This window comes from Artemia franciscana, chromosome 3, assembly GCF_032884065.1.
Source record: "Artemia franciscana chromosome 3, ASM3288406v1, whole genome shotgun sequence".
NCBI classification, from domain to species: Eukaryota; Metazoa; Arthropoda; class Branchiopoda; order Anostraca; family Artemiidae; genus Artemia; species Artemia franciscana.
Window position 1 is genome coordinate 32,472,530 of NC_088865.1, and position 24,676 is coordinate 32,497,205.

The following is a 24,676-nucleotide window of genomic DNA, read 5'->3' on the forward strand; positions in this document are numbered from 1 at the left end:
TTTTTTCTGAAATACATTCCCTGTCACCCAACCAACACCTATATTTTGGCGTTTGCCCCTCCCTCCACTGGAAAATTTTCCGCCGGCACCCTTGATAAACACTGACTGAATGAGGATCTCTGCAAAAAAATTCAACCTGAGATGATCTACAATTTTCACTGCGTGGCCATATAACAATATTTATAATGTCTTAAAAGATTCATGACATTTTGCAGAGTATTTTCTCAAATAGGTATTCCATCATGCTTATTTTAGGAACGTCAGAAAAAATCATCCAAAGTAATTTTCTTCAAATTTCTTTTATCTTAGTTTTCTTCATATGATTCATTTTTTACCTAAACCTGTCATTTTTTCTTCGGCTTCTTTTTTGGTTGAAAACTGAAATATCAGTTTTCCATTTCTAGTCAGAATTTTTTTCTCTACAGTAAATTTTTCAGTTTTATTTTTAATAGGGTTGTTCAGTTTTTTCGTGACTTTAATTATTTCACAGTGGTTTAGTCGCCTGGCCTTTGGCATTTCAACTAAAGATTTCATTACTGTTGGGTACACTTCTGGCCTACGGACGTTTTGTGCATTAGTTGCGGATTCATTTGTCATACCTTTATACAAACATGCGATTTAGAAATTTAATTTCTTGGATAGGGTCGAATACCGGCCTTATTTTTTTTACTGTTAATATTTTGTTGTTTATATTAAATTTTTTGCAGCTTGAATCCCCCCCGCCCCACAAAAAAAATCAAATTGGTACCTCAATCCTTTCCAAAGATAAAGTTGATGAGTTCTTGTGATTACAGTACCCCTTCTGGGTGGCCACACCTTTTCTTCCACTTTTGAGGGAGAGGAATAAATCATGAAAATTTAATACCTCTAAGTATGAGCTCGTGTGCAAAAAAACACAAAAAAAAACAATAGTGGCTTGTGCTTTGTCATTATATTTTTATAATTATTATTATTTATCAGTTTCTATATATCTAAAATTAAAGCCACAGCACTTAAATTTAGATTGTGATAACATGAAATTGTAATTCCATCGACCATGGAGAAAAAATGAATTAAGGTCAGCGTCCTGATGCTCTGTCTTTCGTGCAATTTCTGTCATATGATAAGTATAATGATAAATATTTTGATCAAACAGTTCATGGTAACGCCAATTGTTACAAACAGTTTGTAAGGAGCGACACGACTCAATTGTAACTGAAACTCCAAAAAACGGAATATTGATATCAATAGATATATCAAAACGATTGGCTTGTTATGTAAATTCCAAATATATAATATTCAACAAGTATAGTGTTACCTATCAAAAGCTACGCGCCTGAGAAAGTTTGCCTGATTTTCAAAAAAAGAGGGAACATCCCCTAAAAGTCAAGAGATCTTAACGAAAATCACATCATCAGATTCAGTATATTCGACAACCCTTTTGTAGAAGTTTCAAGCTCCCATCTTAAAAAATTTGGAATTTTGTATTTTTTGGCAGAAGAAAAATCACGGATGCGTATTAATTTGTTTTTTTTTTCTTTTTTCCCCCAGGGGTGATCCCATCGAGCCAATAGTCCTAAAATATCGGGGAACGGCTCACTCAAATGAAAATTAAAAGCTCTTGTGTCCTTTTTAAGTGAAAAAAATTGGAGGGTAACTAGACCCCGTTCCACCACCCTTTTTCTCAAATTTGTCCCATTAAAAATTTGAGAGAGCCATTTTGTTTAGCATAGCTGAAAGGTCCAATAACTATGCTTTTGGAGATAACATGAGCCCCCACAGCTCCTGGCGAAAGGTATTTAAATCAAACAATTTGCCCATTGTTTACGTATAGTATTTATTATTGGGAAGTATGGATATATTTTTCTGTTGGAGGAGGGGGAGGGGTAAATTTTTTGCTGGGTGGATTTTCCACGGAGAGACTTTTACATAAGAAAGAAAGTTTCTGGGGGTGAATTCCTATACAGATTTCTTTTTGTTAGTCTTACTTTCTCTTTGTCGACTCAATTTTACATTTGAAGATATTAAGGGGAATGGTCTCTGGGAAATTTTTTACTTGGTTGGAGTTGTCTAGAGTATCTTTCCGTATGAGGGGGGTTTTCAGGGGAGGAATTAACCACGGGGAAATTTTTCATGGAATATATTCTCCAGACGGAATATTCTGCGGGAGAAAATTTTTATAAGATGACGGGGTATATGCAGAAAAACTTTTCCACGGAGGAGGGGGTTTTCGAAATGATTTTAAAAACAATATTTTCAAGTGACAGTCTTTTCCAAATGAAAGTACGCTAAGAAAATTTTTTCACCTGGAACCGTCCGCAAGAAAATTTTTTGGGGGTTATTTTCAGCTAGAATGGAATTGTCTAGGAGTAATTTTCCTGGCGGGAGGGGGGGATTTTACGTGGGACTAACTCTTCGTGGAGGCATTTCCCTTGGAGAGAAGGAATTTTTCATGGACGGGAAGCACGATTTCCCTGCACTACTTAAAAACGATAAGAAATTAAATTAAGTTTTAATTTTTAATACAATTTTTAATTTGAAAATTACGTTTTTTCAACTGAAAGTAAGGAGCAACATCAAAGCTTAGAACAAACTGAAATTATTAATTTTATGAAGGGGCTGCCCCCGTCTCAATACCTCACTCTTGACGCTAAAGATGGACTTTTTGTCCCGATTCTTTAATAATGACTCTTGAAACACATGGGCCGTTAAATTAGAATAATAAGTTGTTTTTTTTAAAGTTCAGAAAAACTTTAGCGTAAAGAGCAAAGTATTAAGAAGGGGGTAGGCCCCCTCGTATAATTAATAATTTCTATTCGTTTTAAATTTTGATGTTGCTCCTTACTTTTAATTAAAAAAAAATTGTTTTTTTTATTTAATATAATGGCAAAGAGGCTAGATATTCCGGGTATTTTATAAGGATCTCTCTTCACATTGGAGAACTAGCCATAAAAAGTATTCTTGATTGTCAGATAACTAATCCTTGGGCTCTTGGATAGTCTTATCGAAGACCTAACGCCAAAGCCATGGGCCAAAGAGCCTATTACTGAAAGCGTCGATGTTTTCCTTTTTAAAGGTCAGGGAGACCTTTGCGCTTGAATTTAAACGGTGGTGTAATTATCTCCGTGATTGATAGATTATCGATAAGATTTTAAAAATTCCATATAAAATGGCAAAGTTTACTTAAATTAGAAGTTTTCGCAGGATCTAATTTATCATGAAAACTGTGAGTAATAAATTAGCTTTTGTTTTTGTAATTGTAGGATAGTTCTGTATATTGTCCAGATTTTTCTAAATTACTTATAACCTTGGGAAGTCAATAATTTCAATGATGTGTAAGCCTACAAATGTAAATTTAGAGCAGCGTCTTAGACTTTATCGGATAGTAGCACTATATCAATGCCCAAAGTTTCGCATTTTGTTCTTTCATTAATTTTAATTATAAATATTAAATTCTATCGTTAGAGCAATATTATATGCAAAAGATTTAAACTTCTACAGGCAGACCATTTCTGTAGCATAATATATTAAACAACCTTTCTTTATACCTTGCTCGATTGTATAAAACGACATCCTAGGGTATCGTGACAACTGATGATGAAAGCCAATTAATCTGGTATTTTTAAAAATTAAGTATCCTCAGAACTTAACTTGGCATAAATTAATCTAAAACAAATTATACCACGTGCAAGTCTATCCTATACAGTCCTACCACAACATTACTTTATCTAAATAGCACAGTCAATCCAAGGTTTAATCTAAAAAGAAGGCAGAAGTTTTGATTTTGGCACCATTCGAACCGGAAATAAAATTCTCTACAATGCATACAAAGTTGGCCAAAATTGGAAGAGGCGAAATTGACCATTTTTCGTCTTTCCTCTAAAATGACGACTTTTTAAAAACAACTTAATTTACACGTATAAAAAGTCGTGTCCACGATCTTTGTCTTGTAAATAGTCAGAAATTGCCAGGTCTTGTTTATTTGGGTTTTTGAGCGTGCGATAATCGTACAAAGGCGACGCAAGATGGAATTGAGGAACATTTAGAAAATCAAATAAACCAAAGCTGGCAAAATTTATCAAGCGACTTCTTGAAATTGATACTAATGGAGAAAAGGTTTGTCTGACTTCTACTTACGTGTTAGGTATGGACGCTTTGCTTCACAGGATTCTCTGGGTGAATAAAGAAACATATTTGGAGACGTTAGACCGATACTGGAACTACGTTTCGACCAGGGGCGGATCCAGCCTTTCGTTCTAGGGGGGGGGGGGGAGGGAGCGATTCTTACCGAAAAGAGTGGGAGTAGTGTCCTTTTTGTTGACCACAAAGCTGACTGTTGACAAAAGCTTATTTTTCACGTTTTAAGTTTCCCTGGTGGTCTCTTGTTTAACGAAAATGTGGTTTTCATATATTACAATAATGATTACAAAAACTGTACTTCAACTGTACTTCAAAACTGTACGATCAACTGACAACTGTTTACAAACAAAATTCAAGCTTCCTGGCTCCACTGTTCGCAAACCTCTCGATTACTCTGTCAATGCTGATATCGATGTTGCGATGCACATTAAGGAGGGCCAAACCGCTGAGTCTAGTTTGCCCCATCTATGCTCTGAGCCAGGTTTTCAGTTTGCGTAAAGTTGAGAAGCTAAGCTCGACAGATGCCACACTCACCTGAAGAGATATAAAAATGTCAAGAAGTGGGCTGACATAAGGATATAGGTGTCTGTCATATTCCTTGGCCGTTTCTTCCACTGAACTAGGAAAATTACCTCCTTCTCTCTTAACTCAAAGCCATCTATTTCTCCACCCATGCACCTCTACCAAAATAAGTGTTTTCCTGGTAGACGGCACGGTTAAGCCAAGAAGTTGACCATACATGCTAGAGATCTCTTTGACGGAAGATTGCAGCAAATCATCAGTACAATTCACAATATTTGATGGCAGCAGTACGGTTAACCAGAAAGAGTTCAGCGTGTCTGTTGAGAATCGGCTCTTTAAGTCACTTCTGACTGAGTTGAGCATAGGTATAAAAACAACACGTCGATAATATTCTTCAGGCGTAATAGGAGGAGGATAATTTCGATAAACCTGTCTTTGTGTAATCACTGGAACTTCAACAGCCAATTGGATTTTATCTGACAATTCTTTTACTTGCTCGAATACTAATGCGAACTTTTCGTCACACGTTTCCCTGTGCTTTACAAGGAAATCCAAAAGATCGGAAACGTGGCCATCGGCAGCAAAGTCCAAAACCCTAGTCCAAAGTCTTCTTCTGGAATAGCCGACTAAGAGGCAAGGTCAGAGCGCAAATACTGTGTAGAGGCTGAAGGGAAACCACGAACTCCGCACTATGTAACGCTGTGACAAGCGTCTTTGCCTTCGAAACGGTCACTGATTCACTCCAGTGACTAAGTGTTCCAAAGCCTGGATGATTTTTGGAATTTCGGACACAAACTGCATAGGTGACTCGTGATGCTTGATCCACCTCGTCTCGCCAATCCCCGTGAGCTGAGCTTTTAGAATCTAATTCAAGACGTAATTTCTCTTCGCAGATGCATTAAAAAAATGCAACAACTTCTTTTATAATGCCTGTGGGATTTCTGATGCTCAAAACAGCTGAGCTTCTTGACAAAGAAAGGTTCAGGGCATGGTTAAAGCAGGGATAACGAGACGCATTTTTAGCTTTTTTCTGAATTTCAACTACAGCACCAATTTGATACCATCATTGCACACCCATCCGTCGCAATTCCAGTACAGTCGAGTAAATTCGAACCCATTTTTCGAAAAGGCTCGGAGCTAGCTAGTCAACCACTTTTCTGTTGACAATCGGCTCTTTGTCTGTAATGGGAGGTTCAAAGGTGGCATGACGAATGTCAAAAAAACCTATGATGTCCTCACGTCTATGGTTATCTAAGGCATAGCTGAGAGCTAAACTAAGTTGCGATGAATGTGACACATCTGTTGTCTCATCAAAAATGATGCTGTAATACCTTGCTGACTTTACTCTTTCTAGAATAACACCTATAACTTCTTTCGCACAACAGTCAATCAACTGGTTTTGAGTTGTTTTGCTGATGTAGGTAGCATTTTTTCCTGTTGTTTTAAGTTGTTTTTTTAATTTAATGTCACCACTTTCAGCACGATAACGTAGAGGTTCTCGGAAGTTTCCTTCATTGGAAAGCGGCATGTCATCCAAGTTTAAGCTGCAATTATCCCGATGGCCCCTTCAGTGGAAAATTCTGCCTTCCTAGAAATATGATTGATTCCAGAATCGGATTAAGCCTCTCGTGGTTTTCGGTTACTCACTTCATCTGCTCTTCGTTGACGCAATTATTTAGAGATTCGTGCGGAGAACGGCAGGCTCTTAGAAACGACTTTCCGGCCTCTACTGTGTCATGATGGTACTGGGAAGTATCATGTACTGTCAGGTCTTCATCTTTTCCCAGTAACTTAGCAAATTTTGTGACAGGCTTTCTGGCCAATTTTTGTAGGGGAACCTATCATTTTTGAGCCCTGCTAGCCCCAGTTACAAAAAGAGGGCAGTATTTGCAAAAAAGGCCTTTCTGGGCAGCAGAATATACAAGCCAGTGGAAACTCTGCAAATGAGAATCATTCAAGTACCTTTTTTCGTCTTTCCTGCGCTTTAAATAAACAGAATATGGCATTTGGAATCCAATCGGAGTTTCCATGGCCTCTCCAGAAGCTCGCATTTTATTCGGTAGTCAATGGCATGTATTGTGCTGATGTGGATCCCAATATAATTTTCCGGAAACAGGGTAGGGGGCGGGGGTGTTGTTAAATGATCATTCTGAACGCTAACAGGGTTAACAGAAGATTGCAAAGTGTTAGGAATTTGCCCTTGTTCGCCACTTCCAACAGAACTAATTGAAGAGCTACTTGCAGTTACAGTTACACTATCCATTCTATGAGACATTGAAATGACAAAGCTGTCAAGCGTCTTTTGTCCGCGTTTTCCTGACATCAATATCGTTTAAACGACGAAAAATCCTCGTGACACATACACATTCAAATTTCATTATACACTGGAACGAAATGTTTGTTTTGACACATCAGATCCGGTTGCGTTGTGCAACCCTACCCACTTACAATGTTTAAATCGAACAGGGAGGTGAGAACTTGCTAAAATTTACCGGGTGAACTGTTGCTATGCTATTAGGTATAGCATAGCAACCCCTGGATCCACCCCTGGTTTTGACTAAACATCCAGACGCCATTATTGTCTTTGATTGCTACGACGTCACTGCTTCGACACAAGACATGACTCATCTTAAGCAAAACCGCGTCACTGGATGGGAAGTACTGTTTAACCCAGAAATGAGACTGACCAACAAAAAAGAGAAATTACTTTAGTGCAAAAATAATAAAGCCCGTTTCGTCAATGTATTTTCATATTATTTCCGAGTCAAAGGCCTGAGAACCAACCAAGCTATACCTGATGTTGACTTGTTTATTGTATTTACGGTGGTTGAGTGTTAGGATACTATAGTTATCGGTGACGATACCGATTTGTTGGTGTTGTTACTTTATCATTGTAGTCCTGAGCACCCTAAGGTCGAAACCATTGTTGAGAAGATTCGGACTGAAACCTGCAAACACTACTTTCTTTTGCTCACGTAATTTTTGGCTGCGACACAAGTTCCTGTCTACATGGACTTGGGAAAGGGATTGTGCTTAAACGGCTGAGAGACAACAAAGAGCATAGGAAAATTCTTCAACGTTTTCTCGAATAGATGCTTCGAAAGAAGAGATTAAAACAGCGGAAGAGGCTGAACTTTCTATGTTGTAGGTGGAAAATCTACTGATAATCTTGACAGTTACCGACACCGAGTCTTTAAGCAGAAAGTAGCAACGTCTGGAACTTTTGTCCATCCCCAAGATCTACCTCCTACTTCAGCAGCAGCGAAATTTCACTGTTTCCGTAAATTGACGTGAACACGACTTCTCGGCTTTAGTAGTCCAATTTTTTTTTGTGTGGATTCAACTTCGCGTAATGTTATTCTCTGATCTAAGTCGATGCTTGATTTATGGGAAGGGCAGAACTGAGCATGAGTATTCAAAACAAAAACAAATTTGATTCGTGATCTACGTCCCAGATTTACCTATTACCAGCGTTCTATACATGCAACTTAAGTTATTTTAAAAAAAGCGTAATTTTAGAGGAAAAGACGAATAACGGTCATTTTCGCCTCGATCGATTTTGTAAATGTTGTAAAGAATTTTTTTTCCGGTTTCAGTGATACAAAATTAAAAATTTTGAGATTTGCTTGAGCTAACCCCTAAAATTAATTTAGATTAACCGTGCTAAAATACAGTTCAATAGCACAGAAATCAAATTCATACATCCCATTATCACACAACTGAACCCCCAAAATCTTCAAACCTACGCGGTTGAGATAAAATACAGCTCAATAACATGCAATTCAACCGCCATGTTGGTAGGACCCTTTGATTGAAACTTATTTACTTTTTAAAGTTGATACAATATTTGATGAATAATAAAATACATCCAGGATTTTCAAAGTATATAATATATCATTTAGGAAATATTTTAAGATGTTTTATATTTTTGGAAGAAATAACAGTTACCCATTAAAACTGTCATTTTGAGTGGTTGTATATAATAGAAAGGAAGAAGGACTACAGAAAACAATAATGGGCTATTCCTGCTTCAGCTTTATCACAGATTTTATTTTATGTATTCAAGAAACTCTTTCTTATCTTTGTTAAAAGGGCTGAAGATCAATTTCCTTTGGGTGGGAATTTTTAAGTATTTTCTTTCTGTAATTCTTATTATGCAAAAAAAAAAACAATATCTAAGGTAAATAACAATAAAAAAACAATCAAACGAAAGAAAATACAATATTTAACTATTTTGATTTTGTTCCTTGGGCTGTGTGGGGCTGAGTGGCAGATAATGAGCTATAAGAGCAGTGCCTGTAACTTTAAAAAACATTATAGTCTTATAGATCTAATTACTGGATTAAAGAATAAATAACCTTGCAAAATATTTCTTCATTTTGACAAAGAATGTCAAAACTCAAAAAATTATGTCTTCGATGAAAATTCTTTTTCATGTTTTCATCCATGAGCATCCAAGTGACAAATCAAAATTGTTTTGTTTGCGAGTGCATTAAAGCAGAAAGAGCCTCCTTTATTTTTTTTAAGTTTAAAAATTACAAGAACTAACTGAAAAACTAGTTTTGTTTCATAAAATATATAGATGAACAAGTCCTATTTAAGCCAAGTGGAGTAAACCAAGGAGTTGAGTAGTAAACCAAGTAAGAAAGAGTAAACGCTGTTTACAGGCTGCTAAAGCAATAAGAGAAACATGCCGTGTTTCTTAGTATATTGACGTTGCATATGCTTCATTCTTCCTTATTAAGCACAGTCTATGACGTTATACTAAAAAAAGGAAGCATCTCATAGTTTTTACACATTGAACTATAATAAAAGTGCCTCCCCTTCACCAGTGGTACGAATATGCCCTTTGTGTTTCGTTTTTATGAGTACTTTTTTTGTATTACCTTTGTTTACTTTTTAAACTAAATGTAGTACTTTCCTTGTGTGTGGTGCTTCTTGTAGGCTGTATGGAAATTTTGATTTGCAAATAAAACATATGCTACTAAGTTGATTTTATACTGACATTATTTATATGTCTTATTGAACCACCATAGCACAAGGTATGATTGGTCATTTTCTGCCAAATGAAACAAAACTTCAAAGTCACATGGGAGAAGTTTAATTAAGTTTAAAGAAGGAATATAATTCTAACTATAAGATGTTTTGTTGTCAGTTGTCAGGGCAGTTGTCAGGACTGTGTGGCAGTTGCCACACAGCATTATATCTTCGTCGTTTGTTTTCAGGTCGTGGCAGAACTTTTAAGCTACGCTGTGTCATAACATGAGAAAATGCCTAGTACAACGGACTATGATTAAAAATAGAAGTACGGAGGTCGACGCCAATAAAATTCAAAAGTTTGGCCTTGCAACTTATGTCCTGCCTTGGCAAATGCAGGTCGAAATGAAAATTAATGTTGTTGAACTGTACATCCAAGTTGACCTTTACTAAAATGGAGCATAACTCGGGAAATGTGAAGTCTGTTTCCTGATTTTTCCCCAGTGATTATATTCACCTTAATTATGTTGTTGCATAATTCATGACAATAAGGCGGGTTCCATTGCACATCTTCGCAAAAGTATAACTTTTGTACTTTTCCTTATTTATAAATAATAATAATAATAATAATTTATTTATAACCCACAAAGTACATTAAACTGTGGAGTAAACACACAAAAAAAGAAAAAACAAGACAAAAAACATAACAACATAAATATCATAGCAGCATAACGACATACAACATAAATAAATTACCTCCAATCAAAAAATGGCCAAAGAGGGTCAAAAACACCGACCATTTGCCGAGTTTTAAAACATATATCTTTAGATAAATGTTTCAGTCGCGAGGGCGCATCAACGATGTCAAATTTAGAGACGACTGTATGATTCCGATACCACCGAGGCAGACGCAGCAAATACTTGCAATACTTAAAATATCCTGAGCGTATTTTCTTTGTATCCTTCTTGCGAAGGAGGAAAGCAAAACCAGAAAGATAAAAAACAGCAGGGGCACAAAAACTAGAATAAAGACGGCATAGTCCATTTCGGTTATACCGACCACGATTTGGTGAAATTTTCGCGTATCCAACCCGCATACTTTTCAGCACGCTGGACGTAATAGCGGAGCAAGTAGACGAAAGTGACGTGGAAAAAGAGAGACCCAACCATTTAATACTTGCTGAACATGGTATAGTTAAAGAACCCAAGCAAAGAGGTGATGCTGGTGGAGGACTCCCAAAACACAAAAACTCACATTTGGAGGCATTAACTGAAAGGCCTACTGTGGATAGTGCGGCTGAAAGCCGGTAGAAGTTGGTAATTAGACTATTTTTTGTCCGGCTAAGAAGCAGAACATCATCAGCATATGCAACGTGACTAATGCCTAAATTATCATTGTAAAAAATTGACGGTTGAAGACGTTGGAGACACGAAGCTAAAACACATTTAAAAATGCTCGGGGATAACACGGCACCTTGCCTAACGCCTTTTTTAACAGAAATATACTCCCCTACCGTACCATTCCACTTCACCCTAACTGAAGAATTAGCATACCAATACTTAAGCACGGAAACAATAGAAAGGTTAACACCCGAGGCTGCTAGAGAAAACAAAGCATTTGAATGAATTACATTATCAAAAGCACTAGATATGTCAACAGTCAAACAATACAGGGGACTTTTTTGAGCAACAGCTTGTTTCATTAGCCTACCCACAATATGGTGAGCTTGAAAACAGCCCATACCTTTTCTAAAACCAAGCTGGAAGGGAGTAAAATTGCACTTGGAGTTAATGGCCGGTAGCAGTACATATTCAAATAGCTTACTAACAAAACAAGACACAGTGATAGGACGATAATTAGAGCAAGCACTGGGGTCCTTACCCCTCTTGACTATGGGAGATATACAACCGGACAAAAAACTATCTGGCACGACGGACTGTGCCAAACACATCTGAAACAATAATTGCAAATGCTTCAGCAGTTCAGGACAATCATAAGCAAAAAACTTGAAGCAAAGACCATCACTATCAAGAGACTCAGACTTATTCACTTGCATAAGAGCTCGGAGTATAACACCAGATTCCACCGACAACACTTGAGATTGGTTGATACGAATTGGGAGGATTGAGTTTACAAGCTTTGTAAAATGATTTTGGAGATTAATATTAAACGAAAGCAAAATATTTTTATAATAAGAAACGAAGTCACATAGCCGAAGAGACGAATTAATTGGAGGTGAACACTTAACACTGTTTATAACACGATCCCAGGATTTCTTGTCACAAGGACCATCCCAGGCATTCAGTCTCGCTCTGCGCAGGGAATATTTGTACTCTCGTTTGGTTTTCTGTTTTATTTGATGTACTGAACCAGAAGAAGGACGATTACAGGCTATCCACATACGGAGCCAGAACTTAGCTTTTTGTTTAGCTATCTTCACTTTAGGATCAACTTTCCAAAAGGGATTGCGAGTACCCGTTCGCACGCACTCGGAGGGTACAGCTGTTTTAGCGGCAGACTTTAGACAGAACACTATTTGCTGATAATACGAGTTGATATCTATCCGCGTTGAAGTTGCAGATACAGATGTTTGCAATAAGTGGAAAGGCACTTTAATAGATGATAATAACTGGGACAATGTCAATACATAAAGTGGAACATTGGTATTTTCCCAATTTAACTTTGAGAACCACTTGGGAGAGTTACGTTGCACAGAGGTCGCCATGGAGCAAGATAGTTGGCACGTGATTGGTAAATGATCGTCGTCGATTTTAGAGTCTTCCACATGAACTATTGATGAAAGTAGAGTTGAATCTGACACAATTACATGATCAAGGTTGGAAGTAAGACCACCACGATTGTGAATATAAGTAAATAGAAGATCTTTATCAGCAAGATGGAATCCTCCAGGTAGTGATTCGAGAAAGATTTCAGATCGGTCGGAATTAGATAATAAGTCAGTGTTCATGTCACCGGCGAGAACCCATTTGGTATTTTGTTTTGAAAGGTCGCTAAGTAGTGTTCGTAGGCGATTACATGCTTGTGAAAAACTAGACAATGACTGCACAGTCTTTTTATTACAGGGGAAATAAATGTTTATAAATGCGGTATCACCACATTTTATCGCTAAGATGTTAGCGTCGCTTTGCAATAATATCGGCTGAGTCTTGTGTCTGAAATAGATGGCCAGACCTCCTGATGGTCTTCCACGGGTTTTTTGGGCGGCTCTCAAGAAGGTATAATGGGTCCGAGAACGCTTTAGGCTATCAACATTCACTTTAGAGAGAAGGTGCTCCTGTAGAAACACAATATCATTTTCAAGTAGCTCACTTATCAGTAGATCCTTGTCTTTTGTACCATTAATATTAAGGGAAACAAAGCTAAACGGAGTTTGAGCATTCATTTATTAGCGTTGTTGAGAGCCGATCGGAGAACTTTGCATTTCAGGCTAAAACTTACGTGTTCCATAGTGCAATTTGCACATTTTGGTGAGGCTTGGCAAGGGTTTTCCTTGGAATTCACATGAGGGCCAGAACATCTGGAACACTTGGGATGTGCTGGTGAGCTGGGACAAGCTCCAATCAGGTGATCAGTACTTTGACAGCGAAAGCATCGACGCGGAATGGATTGAAAGGGCTTAGCGCGAAAAATTTCATATCCAATACGGATTCCCGACTCCAGAACCGCATTCAGAGCGGTTTTGTCGACGAACTCGAGGCGAAAAGTACGAGAGTCGCCGATTTGACTAGCACTAATAAGTCCTTCCACTGAGGCCTCCAAATCAGCTCTTGAATAATTATGGGGTATATCCCGGACCACAGCTAAAGGCTTTTTATCAATCACTCTGGCTCCAACGTTAGGGATGGAGCTAGTAACAGCTTCAGCAAGCGAGTCGGCTGAGCGCTTATCGCGTACCATCACAACCCAGCTTTTGCTATGTGGCTTAGATTTTAGACTTATGATTCCGTCGTGACCATCCAACGTTTCGAGCTTCTTCATACGAAGGATAGGGTCGCTGAGCTCCGGGGGTGGGTTTCTTACAACGACAGCGTAGGATGGTTTTTTCGTATTTTGAGTGGGGGCTACAAGCGTACACTGTCCCTCTGTAACCTTTGACGCAATATCACGCAGCTGTTCAAGGCAAGAATTCCCCTTGGCACTGAGGGTACTGAAGGCATCGACAGGGATCATTGGCACTTTGCTGGGACATTTGATAACAAAGTCCGGAAGCTTTATGTTCTGGGAATCGCACTTTACAAGCGAAGAAATAATGTCCGAAGCACAGTTTAATGCAGCATTGGCTCCTACGCGCTTCGATGGGACTTCATTCGGAAAAAGATTTAAAAAAAGCAATTTACGGGTCTCACCAAGAGAAGAAGACTCGAAGAAATCGGCCAAGTACTCTTTTATCGTATCGGGCGAAACTCCTTTTGCAAGATTTTTCTGTACAAAGCACAGGATAGGATTGTAGAAAAGTTCATTTTCGCGCCAATTGCCAATTCCCATTTTCTCTAGATTGAAGGTTCACTTGCGAGAGAAGTAAGGGAAGCGTTGGAGGCTGCCTACCTTGTCCCCGCAATTTAAGGGACAAGCCCGGCGGGTACCACGGCTCTTGCAAACAGCTCTCCCCCGCCCTTCTGCTTACTTTTCTCCTCTCACTTTTATCGTAACGCAATCGTTCGCAAGGGGGGCTTCTATCGGAATTCTAAATATCGGAATTCTTCGCCACTGAATAATTAGTTATTCTAATGAATAATTAGTCTCGCCACCTCTATCAGAGCGTGATTTCCTATAAATATCGGAATTCCTAATTATATTCTTACTGCTTGATGGCTAAATGAAGTGTCTAATTTCTTGCTAAAAAACTAGTCAGACAGGTTTCGTAAGAGATCTTCGTTTGTTCAGAGATTGCAAAATCAGCTTTGTTAAAATCCAGAAAAATGTTATTATTGAGTTGTTCACGGTACGAAATCTATTTGAAGACTGGGAAATAAGACATAGTGTGGTAAATTTGCGGTATCAATTGAATTGAAGAATTCTGGAGTAAGTTTAATTCCTCCTTTCGCTTTGTCTTTTACAGAATCATAACTTTCATAAGATTTGTGTTTTCCCTGGAGGAGATCGACAGTTTTCGTATTTATTTTACTGACTTCTTTGTTGATGAAAGCTGAAATAATGTAATCCTTCATTATATTGAAGTTCTTACTTGCCAGATATTCTCCAAAATCCTCCTCAATTAAATTACCACTGGAAATTATATCTTCCAGTAAGTCGAACTCACGGATGTGATTTTTGGGAAGATTTCCATTTTCCAGGTCCATGGTGTACTTTGCAAATGCTTCCTGTTAAGGATCAACCCTCATATTTTTTTCTAAGGAAATATGTCTTAAATACTTCCAAAGATTGCTTTTCCTTATTGACAATTCAAGTGTTTCACTGCTATTGCTTTTGAGCTGCACTAGTAAATTCGCTCCTGCAACGGAAATCATCTCCAGCAACTTTCAGCTTTCCCAAATCATAGCAACTTTTCCTCCAAGTGGCAAGTTTGGATATGCAACGGACCGTGACAACTGACCCATATTTTGTAAGTCATACTTGGGTTACATTGGTGTTTCGCCAAGTGGAAATACTTTTACTTGATCTAATTCTAAAACTTTGTTTGAACCAGGTCCTATGCTGGGTATAGAATCTGAGAAAAGTGGAACTTTCAAGCCAAAAGTCATGTGTGTTGTTAGTATAAATGGCAACAAAGTTGATACTATTCCTGTATAAGCCTTACATTTTACATGGACATTTTTGCCACACAAAATGTGATACAAGGTTCCTAACCATGAGTGTCTTTGTTTCTTCACTGTCTTTTTTGACGTGTTCAACTTTTATCTCCGCCTGTTAGGATCTTTGCCTCCCGGGGCCTGGGGAGCAGCCTGTCCCAAGGCAAGGAGGAAGATTGGGCGATAGGCTAATTCCTGTCCCTGTAAAATTTTGGAGGATTTTCAAAACGACAGCATAAATTCTTTGATCTAATTTGACTTCTCAGGAATCGACTACTGACCATCCTTAGACACGGTTTTTGATTGCAAATAAACCTTTTAATTTTGTGTTTTGGAATTTCATGACTGTTAAACCTCAAACACTTAATCGGGTCTACTAGAGGGAATTATATAATACATCATATAAGATATAAGATTGAAATAGCAGCTCTTTCTGAAGCCAGGGTGACAGGCTTAGATTCAATATATGCCGACAATAACGAAGTATACTTCTCAGGTAAAGAGAAGAGACGCAAAACCAGAGTTGTCCTAGTCGTCAATAAAGAAGCAAGAAATTCGATGTTAAAATTTGCACCTAAGAATGATAGAACGCTTAAGGCCGTTTTGAAAGCTCCCTGTTCAAACTTACCGTTGTTGCAGCATATGCCTTCACAAACAGTGCTGGCCTGGACATCAAGAGCAGTTTCTATAGTGATTTGCGCGAACTAGTCAATACAGTACCTGAGCGCGATGTATTAGTAGTGTGTGATGACTTTAATGCAAAAGTTGGTAGTGATGACAGTTTTGAGCCTGGTTTTCTGAGCCAACATGGTCTGTTATCAATGAAAACGGAATGTCTCTGTTTTGTATGTGTGCTAGCCATAGCCTAATAGAAGGTGGCTCATAGTCTCCCGTGAAATAAACAAATGTACTTGGACTTTAAATCACGTTGCTACAAGAAGCCGGATAGGCCACATAATAGTGGAAAAGTAATTTACATGATCGTTGGAGGATGTTCGAACTTACTGTGTGTAGATTCAGACTCCGATCACCAAATGCTGATTGTCAGTTTCAAGCTTAGGCTGAAGACTATGATAATATGCAAAAACACTATCATGTCTTTTGACGTCTGGAAGCTCCAGGACAAGATGCTTCGACAACAATACTGTGTAAATCTGGCTAATAGGTTTGTATGTCTTTCGACTTAAGACACAACTGCATCTGTCAACGAGAGATGGAGATTTCGTTTGAAATGTGTGTGGAGTGCCGCTAAAGAAATCATTACGTGAGCGAAAAAGATAAGTGAGCTGTGAATCAGGGACAAATCTTGGAAACTCATGAACGACCGAAAAGAGGGTAAAATCATGTTAGAATCGTATTAGAGTGAGTCCACTGTCGAGTAGAAAGATCTTTTGAAATTCAAATGCAAGGAAGATCACAAGGCCGTGAAGAGGTCTAAAGGAAGGGACAAACGGCTCTTTCTTGAGAAAAAGGCAGTTAAAGCAGAAGCAGCTGCAAGCAAGGGTGACAGCTAGACAGTCTATTGTATCTTAAAGGAAATAACTAAAGATTTCAGAAAGTCGGCTACTGCGATAAAAAGTAAGGCTGGCCAACTGCTTTCAAAAAAGGAAGACATCAATAAGAGACGGAACATATATTTTAATGAGGTTCTGAACTTTCGGCTTACAAACCCTGTATATCCTCCGGCTAAGTTAACATTTTCCCCACTTAACATAAGCGAAGAACCCACAAGCTTGCTTGATGTGAAGACAGTGTTGCAAAAGCTTAAGAATGGCAAAGCTGCAGGAGTTGACGGCTTTCAGCACAGTTAGACTAACGAATCCAGGGTTGTGAGAATATCTGTCTTTGGCCCATTATTAGTACCTAGTGGACTGATAAGATCCCTAACACGTTTATACGTGAAAAAATAAAGCAGCCGCTCGTGATCGGTAGAATTATGATCAACTGGTGGTGTTATTGGAAACTTTAGCTAATCACCAGAGAATCTTGGTTTAGACTTCTACGCCAGCAGTGATTTTCAAGAAAATGTCTTCGATAATTAAATGTAATTTTTGATTAATGACTTCTGTTAAGACTATTCATCAACTATAGAATGCATAAATAAAAAAAAAAAAAAAATGAGAGATGTCGGCGCAGAGCAGAACCTTGAACCTCCATGCTGCTAATGCTAAGTAAAATAATATACTGGGAGATATCCTATCAGGAAATTTCTCTACTAATTGGAGGTAATTCCTCTGATTCTTTTCTTCTGATACCACGTTTAGCTCTTTTATTGGAATTCTGTTCGGGCGGTTCGGTCATAGTTAAGCAATGCGATATCAAGTCCATAAGATAAACATCGGGTAAAAGAAATAGAATCAATATCAGCTAGTTTACATTTGAAGCATCTGTAATCTCAAGGAAATTCTCCAGAATTCTCAGGTTTACTCGAATTCTTGAGCATAAAAAAAAACTAATATTTATTGGAGACTGCTCTTTTTGAAGAAGCTTTAAAAAAATCTCTTTAGTGGCAAAATATTTTATAATTTTTAGGTATTCATCTCTACAACTAGGTATTACTCTTGTAATTGTAGAACTTTGAGAGTCAATCTTGTTGATTTAGTACCAAAACAGAAAGAAGAAACATGGACTTGGTCAAATTAACTTCTGAAGGTCTTTAATAAGCCGCATGTAAAAAATCTCGCGTTTTTAATTTTCAGTAACTATTGAAAACCGCTATGTCATTCCTTCTTTAGTTATTATAATTATATTTACAATTTGATGAATCTATTTTATGAAAATGCAAATTTTAATCGTGCAACAGAAGTTGCTCTAAGAGTTTTACCCGAGCTACTAAAATTTTTAAAATCTTTTTAGTGAAATTAATTTGAAGATCAATAATGACAATGTTTATTTAGTAGGAAATTCTCTTTCAGGTATTACGCGAAGTGTTTTTCTTCCTATCAATTCTTGCTGCAGATGGTGCAGAGCAGTTGACTGTAAAATATGAACTTGTTAATGGAATTCCATATAATAAAGATGTACCTAGAGATGACAACTATCCATACTGTCCTCGTCCACTCTACATTGATAATCAACCAATAAGTTGTTCATGCTCTCATAATGACGATATTTACTTGCCATCATTCATCTGTAACACAGTGTCTAATGCAGACGAGATTGTTTCATATTTCAACCGAACATTTCCAACATATCTGGCAGAAAAAATTACGATATCGAACTCAACTGCGAGAATAATTCCTGAAAACATATTTGCTGATAAACAACCAAAGCAAATAACGTGGTATAACAACCGAATTAATGATATTGATCCAAATGCTTTCACTTTCACAAGACCAAAACTAGAAATCTTAGAAATTAAATATGAGCCGGAACTGGAGCGTTTTCCATTCAAAAGCTTAAATGAATTTCCTTTTTTAAGGGAACTCAGGCTAAACAATAACAAGCTAAGAAATATTACCGATTTGGGAGGTCTTGCCTTATCCAATCTAGAAATTTTGAATCTAGATTATAATATGATAGAGACAGAATTTCCTAAATTACGATTCTTTCCTAATTTGGTCAGCGTCTCCGTTGAGCAGTCTTTACTAACATCAATTAGCCCGGAATTACCGTTTAAAGAACTGCAGCTGATTGAAGTAATCAATTTTAGAGGCAACCCCCTGGGAAGCATTAAGACAGGCACGTTTTCCTTTGGCGAGCAAAGAAATATTCAAAGTATCGACTTGAGTGCCTGTGGCATATCTTCAATTGAGCCGGGTGCATTTTTTAGTAAGCTTTACATACTTTCTTCATCTCCCTTTGCCTCTCTCTCTCTCTCTCTCTCTCTCTCTTTCTCTCTCCCCCCCCCCCCTCTCTCTCTCTCTCTCTCTCTCTCTCTCTCTCTCTCTCTGTTTCTATATCCTTCAATGTCCCGATAAATGAAGTTATCTTCCATTCACAATTACATAAAACTGAAAGGAACTTCATTTCTTTATTAAAATTAAACGAACAAATTTTTTTAACTGAAACTATGTAGCTATATAAAAACTCAAAACAAACAGAAATTATTGCGTATGTAAGGGTGCCCTTCCACCTTAATCCCTTGCTCTTTACGCTAAAGTTCTTCGATATTTTAAAAAAAGATTCTTATTTTTCTAATTAACGACCATTGTGTTTCAGGAATTGCTCTTAAAGAATTGGAAAACATTCCAACTTTATCATAAAGATTGAGGTACAGAAGAGGGGGCAATCCATCCACGGAAAAATTGCTCCCAAAGGAAATATCCTCTAGAAAATTCAATCTGGGTAAAAATTTACCCCAGACAATTGCCCTTAGCATCTCTACTTAAAATTAAGTTGGTAAAGAGAAAGTAAGACGAAGAAACATATTTTCACGATGTTTTCTTAAGAATTACCCCAATGAAAAAATTCCCCTGAAAAGCCCATGAAATGTTCCCTTTCCATGGAAAATTCTCCCCGAGGAAAACTCCCCCAGCCAAAAATTTTCCTCCGCTAACCGAAAAATGGTTGCTTGCTTCCCAATAACAAATGCTAAACACAAAATGCGCAAATTTCATAACTTAAAGACCTATCCTCAAGGGCTATGGGGGGAGAGTCATGGACTCTCAGTGCCCTATTTATTGGATCACCGACACAAGACAAACTAGATGTATAGAAATTTTACTGAGAGTACTTTGGGGGGAAAATGGGCGTGGGAAGGGGCTAGCTACCCTACAATCTTTTTTTTTACTTAAAAGAACACTAGAACTTTTAACTTCCATTTTTAATGAGCTCCCAATATGGTTTCCCAGTCTTTTAGGACCATTAGTTCGGTGCAATCACCCCTGGTAAAAAATATTGAACACATATTCGTGATCTTTCTTCTGGCAAAAAAAATACAAAATTCCCCATTTTTGCGGATGGGAGCTTGAAACCTATATATTATGGCTCTCTAATATGCTCAATCTGATGGTGTGCTTTTAGCTGTGATTAATTTAATTTTCGGTGGGAGGGGTGTTTCCTGTTTTTAAAAAATCAGATAGGTTTTTCTCAGGCTCGTAGCGTTTGATAGGTAGTACTAAACTCAATGAGTCTTACATATTGGAAAAATCCAAAAAGCTAAATCTTTTGATATGTCTATTGATACAACAGTTTTAGTTTTTTAGAGTTTTGATTATTATTGTGCCATTGTGTTCCCAACTTCCAACAATCCAACGCAATTTTTTTTATAAGACTATTTATTGTATTCTAATTTAGTTTAAACAGTGCTGCTATTCTTACCATTTAAATTACTGTTTGCTGCATTTACACTAGAACCATGTGAGAAGAAAATTTTATAAGAAATTATCTGTTTTGTAACATAAGAAATGGCCATTTTCATTACTTGTGTAGTACATGTCCTATATTTGGTCGAAACCTTTCTGAAAAGATTACATTTTGGCAAATTATAGAAAAACTGGAGTGAAAACTACCAGTCTGCGAACTATCACTACAATTTTAAACAAAAAATCATTTTGGGAAGTTATGCTTTCAGTTTTTTAAAATTTGTTTGGTCTAAACTTAAAACTATTAATATAGGTGCCAGGGCTAAGGAGAGGATTTCCCTACAGAAGTTTAAAGTTAAAAAAATGAATCTACGTTATTGGGAAATATCCTTTTTCTAATTTTTTTTCTAATGTGTTTCTTATCTAATTAGTAATCTTGAAAAATCTTTAGTAAAACTGTATATCTCGTAGCAACGGAAAAGTTAAGATTTAATGCCAATGACTATAAAAAGAAATAAAGTAAAAATAGAACATTGAAATAAAATGAAAAAGAGTATATGAAAAAAGGAAAATGAGATTCATTATTTCAAAGTGAGCCAAACAAATAATGCTACTAAGTCAAAATGTATTCAAAGTTTGATTATTTCTTTTGTATCAGAGACCAAAAGAAATAATTTTCACAGGAAAAAATATCTTCTAAGAATATTTAGATTAGCTGTATGGCAGGCTAGTTCTCCAGAATTTTTTTTATAGTTATTTAGTGTCTTAACATCTTTTAAACATAATCAATTTTATAAGACTTATCAATTTAATAACCCCCTAAAAATATTTTAACTATAAACGGAAGAAAAGCTATTGATGTACAGCTCCTTTGCATAATACTGGAATGTGTCAAAAAAGCTATATTCTTCATGACAAAAATGTTTGCCTTATTGTTTCTGTCCTTAATTTCTAAAATAAAAATAAATACAATTTTAATTCAGTCGGTTTTAGGAAAAGTTTCCTTAGAATTACTTGGAACTATCAATTCTAACGGATAAATTGATTTGTTTTAAATTTTAATCATTGAAATGGTATCGAATCTTCTTTCGTATATAGCACAAACCTTATATTAACTTTGGAACGGAAAATGAGAAATAACTCGCTTTCAAAATACCTTTAAAAGACCTGTTTTAAGAACTCTTTTTCTAGGTAAAAAAACCGCTTTATGGCCACCTTGATTGTCCTAGTTTTACTCTGGAGAGATCGTGAGGAGCTAGGGTCTTTGATCATCAAAAATTGCATTTGCTTCAATTTGGTACAGCTCGGGACTTGAATGAGTGGGGTACACGCTCAGAAATTGTTTACGTCAATTAATAAAAAAAATTACGATTTTTTCTTTCTAAATTTTTAGAAAAAGAATCAGTCCTTGTTTCTTAAAGTTTTAATTACAGCATATTTACAATGATTCATAACTTTTGGACAAGTAGTTTAGAAGTACATTGAACATTTCCATATATGCACTTATTCTTTACACCTTTTATATATGATGTATGTGAAATCAGGGTAAATATAATGTTTACACCAGCTATAATCTTTTTCGTATAATTCCAAATCCTTAAAGTCTAATCGGCAAACCAACCGATAGCCCTTAATTAGTGAAATATTTTTGATTTATTTAATTTTGGACCAAAAGGAATTGAAAAAAAAAATCCCTAGCAGCATGGATATTCAAAAATAAAGGTTTATTCACTACATCTTAGTCTACTCTTTCTACCACGCTTCCTTGCCCTTACACAAAATACCCTTGTGTAAAATCCTCCCCCCCAGAAAATTTATCTGCTGATAAAGATCACTGTGTATGTAATGGAACTATCCTGAGATTTTGTCACAGTCTAATAAAAAGATTAATTCCTACTTGAACGGTTATTTTGCACTTCATGCACTTCAGATTTCATGATTCGCACTCCATGATTAGAATCAAAAACATCATCTCATCAATTAGAATTCATATTCCATACAAACTTTTCTACAAGCCGACTAAATTCAAATTGTGTTCACATTTATTTTGTTAGAGAAATTAAGCAAAGAAACACGAAAGTAGACATTTTTTTCATAAACAAAATAGCTTTTTTTGACACATCCAACTTCAATGTCAAGCAGCCTTAGCCCAGCAGCTTTTTCTTCCTTTTACAGTTAAAATACTTTTAAGGGATTATTAAATTGATGCATCTTACAAAAATTGTTTAATTTTAAAAATGTTAAAGCAGAAAATAATTAAAAATGATAGCTGTGATTAAGACTGTTATATATCTAATCTGTGTGTCTGAAGAGGCTATTTTTCGTGCGAAAATAATTTCTTTGGGTCCCAAATACAATCGAAATAATCAAACTTTGGATTTTTAAGACTTAGTAGACTTTTTTTTTGACTGGCCTCAAAATGACAAATCTTGATTTTTTTTTGCTTACTCTTTTTTTAGTTTCTTTATTGGTTCTATTTTTTTTTTCTTATTTTAGTTAGTGATAATAAAACTAACTTTTCCATTGTTTCAGGATATATAGCTTTTACTAAACTCAAGATTACCAATTAGCAACGAATCACATTAGAAAATATTTTAGCAAAAGAAGAATATTCAATAGACCCATATTCTGTAGACTGATTTTCTTTAACTTTAAGGTTAATCCTCCCCTCTGCCTCTGAATCTATATTCATATTTTTTAGTTTGGACCAAAGCCAATTAAAAAAAAAAAATACAAAGCATAACTTTCCAATTTTTCGTTTTTCCCGAGGGAAATTCTCCAAAGGGGGATTTTTCAGTAGTGATGAGGTTCCAGTTTCAAAAGCAACCATAGCAACTGCTCTTTCTTTCCTTAATGGTTTAAGATCACGATTACGTTTAACGGCGTTTCCCTCAAAACTCAAGTGTTATTAAGTTTCTTTAAGATGCAGGTGATTGTTATGCCTATTAGTTGCGTCATATTATCGTCCAGTTTTATTCAATCCTAACTGGACAACGATCACTCAGAATTTTATACTCTTTTTAATTGATCCAAAGACATAGCTGTCAGACCGTTCAACTATGCTGAATAAAATGGATATATTAAAATTTTGATTAAATATGTATTGGAAATTCATGGGCTTGTGAAATGTGGGGGGGGGGGGCTTGTTGCCCTCTAATCACTTTTTACTATTAAAAGGTTCTTTCAATTTCCAAACGAATGAGTATTGTTTTAAGTTTTTTTTGACAACAAACGGTCATCTAAAGATTTCCACAAGGTGCAATTTGAAAAAATACGGTGTGTTTGAATGTGTGTGTGCGGGAGGGGGGTTGTATCCGATCATTTTGGATCTTAAATATGGTTTTAGAGTAATCTAATTACCAACCCACTAAGCCCCCTCAGAAGTTTATGCGACCATCATTTCTATAAGAAAACCTTATATGCCCAAAGGGTATAAGTTACAACGCTTTGCCTTGAGGTCTTCAGTGACATAATTTCCGGACATTTTAACTACACTGAACAATATAGCTATCTCCAAGTTTTTATTTAGTATCTTTGGGAAAATAGCGAGTTCAAAAGAGGGATTTGTTGCCCTCCAATCACTTTCGACTATTAAAATTGGCACTTCAACTTCCAATCGAATGGACCTTTTTCAAAGTTTCTAGTACAACAAATGATGTTCTCAAAATTTCCATCACAAGAATTTGAAGAAAATACGAGGTTTGTGGGGGATGTAACCACCCTCCGATCACTTTTAATCGTAAAAGAGGCACTAAGACTTCTAATTACCAATCCTGTGAGCCCCCTCAAAAGTTTATACAATAAGGATTCCTATGTAAACCGTATATACCCCAAGGGCATAACTTACAACCCTTGCTCTGAGGGCCGGTGCAGGGGGCTATAATCCTCAAAGACATAATTTCCAGACCTTTCAATTATGATAACAAAATGCTATCTCAAAAATTTTGTTAGATGTGTTGGGGGAAGGATGGGGGCGGGAGGGTGTTAGCTGCCCTTCAATCACTTTTGACTGCTAAAATGGGGGCTAGCCGTGTAAATTT

The 24,676-nt window shown here is 36.6% G+C and overlaps 1 protein-coding gene across 1 annotated transcript in view; it reads left to right on the forward strand.

Annotated features, from left to right (window-relative positions):
* The first annotated feature begins 3,129 nt into the window (after positions 1-3,129).
* Positions 3,130-24,676, forward strand: part of LOC136025176 (connectin-like) — a 37,832-nt gene continuing 16,285 nt past the window's right edge. The window contains exons 1-2 of the mRNA XM_065700947.1: positions 3,130-3,205; positions 18,306-19,161. Of these exons, the coding sequence (XP_065557019.1) occupies positions 3,197-3,205; positions 18,306-19,161 (865 nt within the window). The 5' untranslated portion in view covers positions 3,130-3,196. The remainder of the gene's footprint in view (positions 3,206-18,305; positions 19,162-24,676) is intronic.